This window comes from Salvelinus namaycush, chromosome 23 (genome assembly GCF_016432855.1).
Source record: "Salvelinus namaycush isolate Seneca chromosome 23, SaNama_1.0, whole genome shotgun sequence".
NCBI classification, from domain to species: Eukaryota; Metazoa; Chordata; class Actinopteri; order Salmoniformes; family Salmonidae; genus Salvelinus; species Salvelinus namaycush.
Window position 1 is genome coordinate 26998216 of NC_052329.1, and position 11374 is coordinate 27009589.

General features: G+C 44.9%; 1 protein-coding gene across 2 annotated transcripts; it reads right to left on the reverse strand.

The window, feature by feature from the left end:
• Positions 1–1675: 1675 nt before the first annotated feature.
• LOC120018249 (spartin-like) lies at positions 1676–11080 on the reverse strand. Of its 2 annotated transcripts, none has more exons than XM_038961347.1 (8): positions 10851–11080; positions 9566–10386; positions 7970–8167; positions 6161–6317; positions 5836–6030; positions 5396–5554; positions 4993–5083; positions 1676–3806 (listed from the first exon to the last, which is right to left on the reverse strand). In XM_038961347.1, exons 2-8 carry the CDS (start codon positions 10382–10384, stop codon positions 3602–3604), a joined length of 1824 nt encoding a protein of 607 aa, XP_038817275.1. In that variant the 5' UTR covers positions 10385–10386; positions 10851–11080; the 3' UTR covers positions 1676–3601. The 2 variants fall into 2 exon arrangements, with proteins under 2 accessions (XP_038817275.1, XP_038817276.1); XM_038961348.1 differs by having other exon boundaries at positions 3689–4364.
• Positions 11081–11374: the final 294 nt, after the last annotated feature.

Here is an 11374-nt window from a genome sequence, read left to right on the forward strand (position 1 = left end):
GTTCACATAGGGCCACAGAAGCACAGAGTCATTATTTGGAAAATCACAACCACTTTGTGAGAATGCTGATGTGTATTTAATGTCTGCATGAGATTTCAAGTTCACACAAAAAGACAGTCTGCCTTCACTTAACACAGATATACAGTGTGGCAAAAAAGTATTTAGTCAGCCACCAATTGTGCAAGTTCTCCCACTTAAAAAGATGAGAGAGGCCTGTAATTTTCACAGGTACACTTCAACTATGACAGACAAAATGAGAAAAAAAATCCAGAAAATCACATTGTAGGATTTTTTATGAATTTATTTGCAAATTATGGTGGAAAATAAGTATTTGGTCAATAACAAAGGTTTATCTCAATACTTTGTTATATACCCTTTGTTGGCAATGACAGACGTCAAACGTTTTCTGTAAGTCTTCACAAGGTTTTCACACACTGTTGCTGGTATTTTGGCCCATTCCTCCATGCAGATCTCCTCTAGAGCAGTGATGTTTTGGGGCTGTTGCTGGGCAACACGGACTTTCAACTCCCTCCAAAGATTTTCTATGGGGTTGAGATCTGGAGACTGGCTAGGCCACTCCAGGACCTTGAAATGCTTCTTACGAAGCCACTCCTTCGTTGCCCGGGCGGTGTGTTTGGGATCATTGTCATGCTGAAAGACCCAGCCACGTTTCATCTTCAATGCCCTTGCTGATGGAAGGAGGTTTTCACTCAAAATCTCACGATACATGGCCCCATTCATTCTTTCCTTTACACGGGTCAGTCGTCCTGGTCCCTTTGCAGAAAAACAGCCCCAAAGCATGATGTTTCCACCCCCATGCTTCACAGTAGGTATGGTGTTCTTTGGATGCAACTCGGCATTCTTTGTCCTCCAAACATGACGAGTTGAGTTTTTACCAAAAAAGTTCTATTTTGGTTTCATCTGACCATATGACATTCTCCCAATCTTCTTCTGGATCATCCAAATGCTCTCTAGCAAACTTCAGACGGGCCTGGACATGTCTGGCACTGCAGGATTTGAGTCCCTGGCGGCGTAGTGTGCTACTGATGGTAGGCTTTGTTACTTTGGTCCCAGCTCTCTGCAGGTCATTCACTAGGTCCCCCCGTGTGGTTCTGGGATTTTTGCTCACCGTTCTTGTGATCATTTTGACCCCACGGGGTGAGATCTTGCGTGGAGCCCCAGATCGAGGGAGATTATCAGTGGTCTTGTATGTCTTCCATTTCCTAATAATTGCTCCCACAGTTGATTTCTTCAAACCAAGCTGCTTACCTATTGCAGATTCAGTCTTCCCAGCCTGGTGCAGGTCTACAATTTTGTTTCTGGTGTCCTTTGACAGCTCTTTGGTCTTGGCCATAGTGGAGTTTGGAGTGTGACTGTTTGAGGTTGTGGACAGGTGTCTTTTATACGGATAACAAGTTCAAACAGGTGCCATTAATACAGGTAACGAGTGGAGGACAGAGGAGCCTCTTAAAGAAGAAGTTACAGGTCTGTGAGAGCCAGAAATCTTGCTTGTTTGTAGGTGACCAAATACTTATTTTCCACCATAATTTGCAAATAAATTCATAAAAAATCCTACAATGTGATTTTCTGGATTTTCTTTTCTCATTTTGTCTGTCATAGTTGAAGTGTACCTATGATGAAAATTACAGGCCTCTCTCATCTTTTTAAGTGGGAGAACTTTCACAATTGGTGGCTGACTAAATACTTTTTTGCCCCACTGTATTACTAAAGACAATTTACATTGAATAAACATCAGCCCAAGGTAAATAATGAATGGTAGACAGCATTACAAGTTAAATACAGTATGTTGACAACATAACACATATACGGCGACACTAATCATAAACACACACTCAAATTGTGCTGAAACTGTTAATGTATTTATATCTGTAATTTTTCCATAATTATTTGTTTCAGATGTCATAGTTAAAAACAATTGTCCAAATGTTAATGGCATTGAATATAATTATCTTTACATCACATGAAAAAAATAAAATAGTTTGTCCTTTCATAGAAAATTAATATCACAGCTTTAAAAAGTAATAATCAGATACCAGGTTGAAAGGATAGGTTATAGCTTCTCAAAGATAATGAAATGGACCACAGGACGATACAGATAGCAAGCCCACAATACTGTAAGGTGGCTGTATTGGCCTATGGTTACAGTAGCATACAGCCTATAGTAACTGGTTATTAAGGCATACTAAGCAAACCATGGACCATTCTAAAACCAGTTCAAACCTCCACTGCTTCTACATTTGGATTGACTCTCTCCTCTGCATTACAAAGTCATGACAAGAGTATACCTTAGAGACCCTTGTTCCATCTTATATAGTACCCTCAACAGCTATTTAACTATTCCTGTGCATGCTTGGGTTTCGTCTTGTTTCACACATTAACATTATTTCCTTGATTAAATGAACCCAAACATGTATTCTTATAGCACATAGTCAGCATGCTGCTGGGTTTCTTCCCCCCCATACACCTTGACTTTCAGATAAGGGTTGCACATTTCTAGCAACTTTTGCAAAATTCCCAGGTTTTCCAGAAATCCTGGTTGGAACTTCCAGGAATCAGGAGTGAATTAATCTTGAAACCCAGAACCCAATGCTGACCTCGGGTTACGGGTGGGGAAAGAGACTAGGTGGGGATAAGCAGAACATCCAGATTCCTCCAACCAGAATTTCTGGAAAAGCTGGGGATTTTGGGACAGTCAGCAGAATTGTGCAACTCTACCTCAGTTACACCTTTACTTCCAGATACATTGAACTGTGGACAGTGTTACTACAGTACTACTGCAGTAATACTACTGTTACTACAGTATTACTACAATAGGTCAACAGCAGTAGTCTTGAAACAAACAGTTCCATCTGAATTTTAAACAAGAATCCTGCTTTCAGTTTATATTTATATCACCTACGTGACTTTTTAAATTCCGGTGTCCTCTTCTCACCAACATTGAACACAAATAACTTAGCGATTATACATCAGCCTACCTACATACAACGTCCATCTTAGTTATTATAATATTTGACATTATTATAATGTCATTATACCATTCATTATGAAGATTAAAGTGCTGATCAGTTGTATCAAACCCTAGTAACATTTCTAGAGGCTATTAGTCAACTAAAGCATTTATGTATAGATAGATTTCTTTATAGAAGAATACAAATCATGTTTTAATTAAAGCTCAAAAGGAAAGAGGAAGAGGACATGGTGTGCGTCCCAAATGGCACACAATTCCCTTTGTAGTGCACTATAAATCGGGAATAGGGTGCCATTTTGGAAGCAAACCTATCCTCTACTCTCTAGGCACTTGGGTAGATCTGAAAGAATAGGATATGTTTAATCAATATGGTAGTACCTCAGCCTTTCCCTATGACAGACTAGGCAGGTAGAAGTTGACATTTTGCTCACACCTATCCAGTCCTCTTATATCTACACCAGTGCTCTGTGGGTAAGGGCTATGGTAAGTGTCATGGGGTTAGGGGTTGACTGTCCCAAATTGCACCCTATTCTCTATATTTTGTCTGGTCAAAAGTAGTGACAATATGGAATAGGGTGCCACTTGGGACGTAGACTTGTTCCCGGATGGAGCCTATTTGTCCCGTTTCTCTACTTGTTTCTGGTTAGTATTAGGGTCCCGTAGCTGGTAGTCCTCCAGGATGGCCACGGCCGTCTGTTTGCCAGTCTTCTTCACCGCAGCTTTAATGCCCAGGTTGTCAATGTTGAAGGCGGTGACGCCCATGTTAATGGCTGAGTTCACAGCATGGTCTGTGGCCTGGCCGGCTGCCGCCCCATACCTTATAATCACACACAACCAACTGTTGAGGGGGAGGGCTGGAGGAAGGAGGGCAATTACAGGGAACAGCAAGGACAGCAACAACATGCAACTAGGATTAAAGCCAGCACCCATGCAGAGCATGATTTCAACAGAATTATTCAAGTTGTCTGACTATTCATAAATATACAACTGATTATATTGTGGGGCTGGTGACTGCACTTATTTCTACAGATAATACACATCAATTCAATAAGTGCATCAATTCATACTATGATTATGTATTAGGAATAGTTATATTGTTTTCAATGAAGTCAGGAAAAAGAGTTGGTTAGTTAGAAACCAGAGGAATCAGTGTCAGCCACATGTTGAATTACGGGTGCATAGCCGAGTAGGATAGAAGAGTAGCCTGTTTAGAGAGTAGAGGTGAATCTAGCAGCTTTACATTCAGACCACCTAGAAATAGAGGCTAAGCCTTGACCATGCTTCTCGTTATTAAGGAGGGTTCATTAAAGGCTGGCTTTAAATACATGTCTTCTTGTCATTAGGAGGGTCTAAGATGTTTTGTAGACCCCTAAATCTGAAAAATAAGTGGAAGAGGGAAATGTACTGTAAGTGCTTGCTTGTTTTTGCTTATAAAACACAAGTGAGTGTTCGCAAGATACACTGCAAAAACCTGGTTTAGCAAAACCTGGTCTAGCAAAACCTGGTCCAGAAAGCAAAGAACAGACATACACATCCGAGCTGGGTGGACAGGAACAAATGTAAAGTCAAGCAAGTAGTACTGCCAATCAGACATGGTGAATGAGCTGAGCACAGAACACATTCGGCTGGTAGCCTAGCGGTTAGAGAGTTGGGCCAGTAACCGAAAGGTCCCTGGTTCGATTACCCAAGCAGACAAGGTGAAAAATATGTCCATGTGCCTTTGAACAAGGCATTTAACCCTAATTTACTCCATGAGCGCCGCACTACTATGTCTGACCTTTTAAAATAACACATTTCACTTCACCTATCCGGTGTATGTGACAATACAACATCTTTACTTATTTTGACATGGCTGCGTCTCAAATGGCACCCCATTCCCTATTTAGTGCACTACTTTTGACCAGGACCCATAGGCTCATCGAGTGCCATTTGAGACATAGCCATGTTGAATGAGAAGAGCACAGACAACACATGTTGGTTGAAATGTACAGAGAAAAACTTACTTATGCTTGACAGTGTTGACGGTTTCTGAGGCAACGGAGACGGTGATGTTCTTTGCTGCTACTTCCAAGCCAGTCCACATGGTAGCGAAGCCTTCAGGTAGAATGACAGGAACCACAACAATGACTAGACACTTGGTAGAATAGGGGGCACATCATCCATGTGAACCATCCTTAAGGACAAGACAGACCAATACGAACGACGGCCATGAGTAGCGGATGGCCGTCCTATAGCCTCTGGCCATAAAACATCGGCCGCCATTATCTATTCATTTCCCCTGAATCTCCACTGTTCGTTGACACCCAGCAGGTGATCTGCGCACGGCCAACGTTCGTGTTGTTCTGTCTTGTCCTATACAATGAGTAGTCTAGTGACTATAACAACCACAACAGTGACCACGTGTACCTTGAACTCCGCTAGCAGCCACCACCATGGCTCCATCAATGTTGGATCGTCCATCTTTGTCTTTCTTCATGGACTCCGGAACCAACTTGCCTCCATGTTTCTTCACGTGGGGAGCTAGCTCTCTACCCACACACCCTGCCACCATACACACACCATCCACTACAAACACACCCCATCATAACACAACACGCACCCCGTCATAACACAACACGCACCCCGTCATAACATAATACACACCACCACACACACAGTCCACTACACACACACACCCCCCATCATAGCACAAAACAAATCCCATCATAACACAACCAGTCATAACACAACACACATCCGTCATAACACAACACACACCACCATACAAATCATCCACTACTAACACACCCATCCACAGTCAACTCCTTCCAACACCAGAACTAATCAGACACTCAGCTGCTTCTCACCAAGGAACTGGCTGACGCGGACAGCGCCCCCGGTGGCCTGTTTGGCTACATGCAATCCCTTGGAGACAGAGGGGCTGACGTGGGCTGGCTTGTCCTCGGGGGTGATGTGCTCCCGCAGTTTGGACGCCCCCTTCTGGATGGCTATGCCAGTGAACTCAGCCCCCTTCACCAGGCCCCAGCTCAGCCACGATGCCCCTGGATGGAAAAAACACAGTAGGTGTGAGTGAAACACAGCATACATTCCCTAACCTTAACCCCGACAGCCTCGGGTTAGGATGCCATTGGTTAAGGTTAGCGTTGTTGGGGTTAGGGCCCTGGGTCTGACCTGTGAGGATGCCGCTGGCCACTTTCTCGCTCCACTCTGGCAGGTTCTTCTCCTCCTCCTCCTCCTCCTCTGCTGCTGCTGGGGCCTCCTCTTCCTCGAGGGGAGCGATGGACACCTTCTGGCTCAGGTTGATGCTGTCTGCTGCCTCATTTGGAGCCTGCAGCAGCAAGACTTGTATTAATATGGTGCTTTGAAACAGCGGTTTTATGACACCTGGTGGTGTACATGTACAGCATTGGCAGAAGAACATTGAAGTTTGATTAACTATGCTTCGTTGTCATGGTCCTCTTACAACGAATACAAGACTGGATAGCCTAGCTGGAGCCTAGCAGACCCTGCCTCATGGTAACCTCCTGGTAACTTCAAGTGCCTTACCCTAACTCTCCTAGTCACATCATAATAACCTCCTAGCAGTAGCCTCCTGCTACCCTAGGGTGCCTCTTCTCCCTCTATCCCCATCCTGATCACAACGTCTAATTCTTCTCTAAACAAAGAAATGGTCACCAGACACATTTCAGATGTCTCCTTGCTTGAGGAAAACAGACAGAGGGGCATTGTTCTAACACCATCATTGCTATTCTCAACAAGACACAATCTCCTAAATGTACATATATTCCATATGTGATCATGAAAAGCCTACTTGTTTATTGCATTCCATCCCAGAAGCAGCTGTCCATGTGAGAGGTAGTTTATCAACAACATGCCCTCAGTTAAAACCTGGCTGAATACTGTTGCTCGGAGACAGAACCCCCGTCTGACTCCATTACTGTAGTGACTACTGAGGCTGTGTTGTGTTCTAGCCAGATAAGAGCATTAGCACACATTAATGCTCTTCATCTGCCTGACGTTCTAAATTCCCTAACTGCTGAGGCCAGGCGTATTCAGGGAGCAAGCAGTGCAGTAGAGCCTTTAGTGTATGTATCCCAAATGGCACCCAATTTCCTACATCGTGCACTACTTGGGACCAGGTCCCATAGAGCTCTGGTTAAAAGTAGTATACTATGTAGGGAATAGGGTTCCATTTGGGACGCATCAAAATTTCTTCCCTCGACCCACAGTGTCTGCCCTATACCCTCAGTATCTGCCCTAGACGTTGAGAAGGCCCAAGACCCACAGATGAAGTAGAGTGCCTTATAGCAGCAAGCAGTCATTTTCACACCAGAATAGAGCAGCATTTACATCATTAGTAACATCAGAAATATGGACCAATCAAATATTGACCAATGAGACGGTTGAATGGTTACTGAGGCTAGAGAGAGCAGAATAGCTCATGTTAAATCTACTACTGCATTAAATCTAGGCTGTCCGAAATGGAACACTATTCCGTATGCTGTCCACTATTTTGACCAGGCTCTGTTCAAAGGTAGGGCACTATGCAGAAAATCGGATTCCATTTTGGGATAAATCCCTAATTTGAATCTTACATTCAACTGGGATCATTGGCTGGGAAATAAGAAAACACAGAACAACGCTTGGGAATGACGTCAAACTGTCGCTGTTTCTGAATCTGAACTGCTGATTTAGAATGGATGTAGGCAACCCTGTCATTCTTTCCATCCAGGGTCCATAACCTTCTGCAAAAGGACACTTGTCATGGTGTGGTGTGACAATGACTCAAATACACCTGAAATCAGCAAAAATGCATCAGGCAGAGAGACACATTTATAATTCTATTACTATTATTCTATTACTTGGACCACCAGACACCTTCATATGGGCCAGTCAGAGAGCAGGACCCTATGGACCATGGTCAAATGTAGTGCACTATATAGGAAATAGAGCACCATTTGAGACACAGCCGCAGCTCACCTGCACCCTGAGGTCTGTCATCTGGGACAGCAGGTCCTGGAACAGCTGTCTGTCTTCTATAGGCAGTTCAGAGGACAGCACAACGCCCACGTAGGACCCCGGGGCGGACGCCATCATGTCTGGGAACATGAACACCCCTGTGTTACACAACAGGACGGGGGAGTCAGTGGCCATCAGAGGGTACAGCCAATCACACACCTGGAATACATGAACAGTATAACCCATCACACACCTGGAACACATCAACAGTACAGCCAATCACACACCTGGAATACATGAACGGTATAACCCATCACACACCTGGAACACATCAACAGTACAGCCAATCACACACCTGGAATACATGAACAGTATAACCCATCACACACCTGGAACACATCAATAGTACAGCCAATCACACAAGACAGTACAGGGAGTTTATACGGAACGACTAACCTAACCCCCCCCCAGACCAGGCTTACTGGGATATTCCACAATGACAAGTCGACCCCAACTCCATGGTACAGTACTGTTAACTCACTGTGAAGACAAACACATCAAGTGGGCTGTTACTATCTCTGACACTCCCACATAGCCATACAGCTGTTGATTACATTCAGGCCTTGGTGAAACATTAATAAGAGTTGTATTATTTCCATTTCCTTATCTTATCACCAGTCTCAGTACATGTTTACACACTTCAGGTGCATGTGTGCTAAATACTACGGTCTGACATAAACGTTCTGTCATTTAATTCTACAGTGCATCAACGGGCCATTCAGTCACATTAGTCCTTTAGTCTGAGTCGGTACAGTGCTGAGGTGTGTAAAGCATGGGGACAGTATTACTGAGGAGGGGACAACCTTCTCCACTGTCCTACTCACTGCAGACACACAGCGTGGGGTGTGTGTGTGTGTGTGTGAGATTGTGTTATCTATCTCCGGCTCTGTTCAAAGACTAGCGGTGCTGGTGTAATATTCTGTCCATGTGGCAGGCAGCAGACAGACAGCAGCAGCATAGAGCCAGAGGTTATCTTGTCATGACACCACAGGGACGGGGAAACCAAAGAGGGAAACCGTCCACCTATAAGCTGTCTCAACTAGGCCTACATTCCTACATACAGGAAAACACAGGGAAGATTCAACAGGGAAGAGTCTCTTTGCTGTAAGTAGTTGTGACACAGGTATCTGTAAACCTGACAAAGTGGCCACTGGGGTTTCCCATCATGACATCATAGAGAACTCCTGCCTGGGATTAGGGCCACTGAGTCACTAATCACATGATGTAGGACACAGATCATTAGATAGCCTATCCCACATATACACGAGCCCAACCGTATTCTAAACACCAACCACACACACACAAACACCTCTGTATGACAGGGCGTTTATGAGCAGAGGCAGAGCAAATCACTGATGATGAAATCGTGTTAAGAGTGCACAACGGATACAGAGAGAGATCAAAGAAACAGATACCAAGAACCCAGTGATTTCATCATACACTGAAATGCTGAGATACAATAAGTGTTGACGCTATATTAAGGGCACTGTAAAATGGCAACACCCACAGTAGACAGTGACTAGAATTCATCACCCCATCCCCCCACATCCCTCTTACCTGCAGGAAGGCTGGGGGCCGGTTGGGCACTCTCTCTGACTGCTGGCTGGTGAACTTGACCATCCGCAGGTACCCTGGGTAGGAGGGAGCGCTGACCTGGCCGTCAGGTGTGACAAAGAATATCTGCACCCCGTGAGGCAGGAAGAAGAGTTCCTCTCCATCCTCCCCCAGGCTCTGAGGAGAGGGGGGAGAGGGGGACATGTGGCTGTAGAACTCCTCTCCCATCAGCGACATTTCTCCAGACTCTGTCCCGTAGGAGATAGTCAGGTGGCCGTCAGCCGCCTGGGAAGAGTAGGCTGGGGGCAGCTCGCCAGGCACCACAGACTGTCTAGTGGGAGAAAGAGGCAAGGAGGGAAACACACTGCCGCCCACAGCTCCACCCTGGCGGTTAGTCATCAGCAGCTTGGGTGGAGAAGCCCGCTCTGGTTTCTCCTTCTCCAGTTTGGGGTAGAGGTTTGGGTTAGAGGCTGTCCCTGGGACTCCATTAGAGGCATCTAGAGGTGGTGGGAACTCAGGGTCTGGGCTGGTCTCTAGGGCCGCCAATCGAGTGGTGATGTTGTTCAGAGTCTCCTGCATCTTGTGCTGCATCTGGCGGGCTGACTCCCAGGAGCTGCCAAAACACTCGTCCCCCTGTGAGGGCACGCTGATGGCCCTGAGGAGGTGCTGGCGACCCTGTGTGTACTGGGCCAGGGCCTGGGCCTTGTGGCCAGCTTCATCCTCGGTCAGGCCTCTGTTGATGCACTCAAAGGCCTTCTCATAGCCATCTTTGATCACCTGCAGCCTGGCTCTGTCAAAGGCATCTTGATTGGCTTCCTCCATGCCTGCAAAGAAGACAAGAAAATACATCCATCTGATGAGATATCTCTACAAGGATCTGTTAACACCACAAGTAGCAATCTAACTGGCAAAGGTTAAATGATACGAATGAATTACCAATAGCTAGCTAAATAGCTAAATTCAAGGAAGCAACAGTTGAGAATCTCAACAACAGCTAACTATTTAGCTACCATAGCTCTTTACATTAATTTTGCATAAGGTGGCTGGCAGTCAAAGGCAAGCAATACCATTACTGTAACTAGCTAGCTAGGTTTGTAACGACAGTATTTTATTAGTTATCAGGTAATAACATCTAAATCATCTGTTTGGATAGCAAGCAAGCCAATTAGTTAGCTAGTTGTGTGTACTTTACCCTTGGGGTGTCGGTAGCTAGCTAGCTATCATGAAAACAAAAAGAAACTTGAGACATTTTGTCAATCAAAAGCCATCTAATCTGATAAATAATTACCCGCTAACGTTAGACGAGAAGCTCCTGTCAAGTGAATGAGGTGATCAACGTCTGACGTCTGTCTTTTTAGCAGTCTGAGCTAGATTTCAAGCTTTTCTATCAAGTGAAGGCTCTGTGTCATGTGCCTCCAACAACCATGTTTGGCTAATCAACAAAAGAAAATGTAGCGAGAACGAGATTCCCGACCCCCAAAGAGTTGAACTGGTGGAATTCTGGAACAGTTTTGTAATCTTCTGTTTACACGTCTTTTCTACGGCGAAGTGTAAGAGACAAACAGTTCAAAGTCATAAAGTAAGTCACGATAAGACTGATGAGAGCCAGGGGAGGGCGCTGTTGCTCTTCCCTGACAGAAGGGCTACAGAGTTTTCCACTTTGCCCCAGCCTGACAAAGTGAAAGCAAAGAGAATCTGATGGGGGCATAGCTGCGGGAAGGAGTGCCCCCAGAAAAAAAACTAGTATTTTTCTCTGCTCATACAGGAGTAATAAAGGCCTAGTGCACTAATTTAGTGAGTTTTTTAAATTCT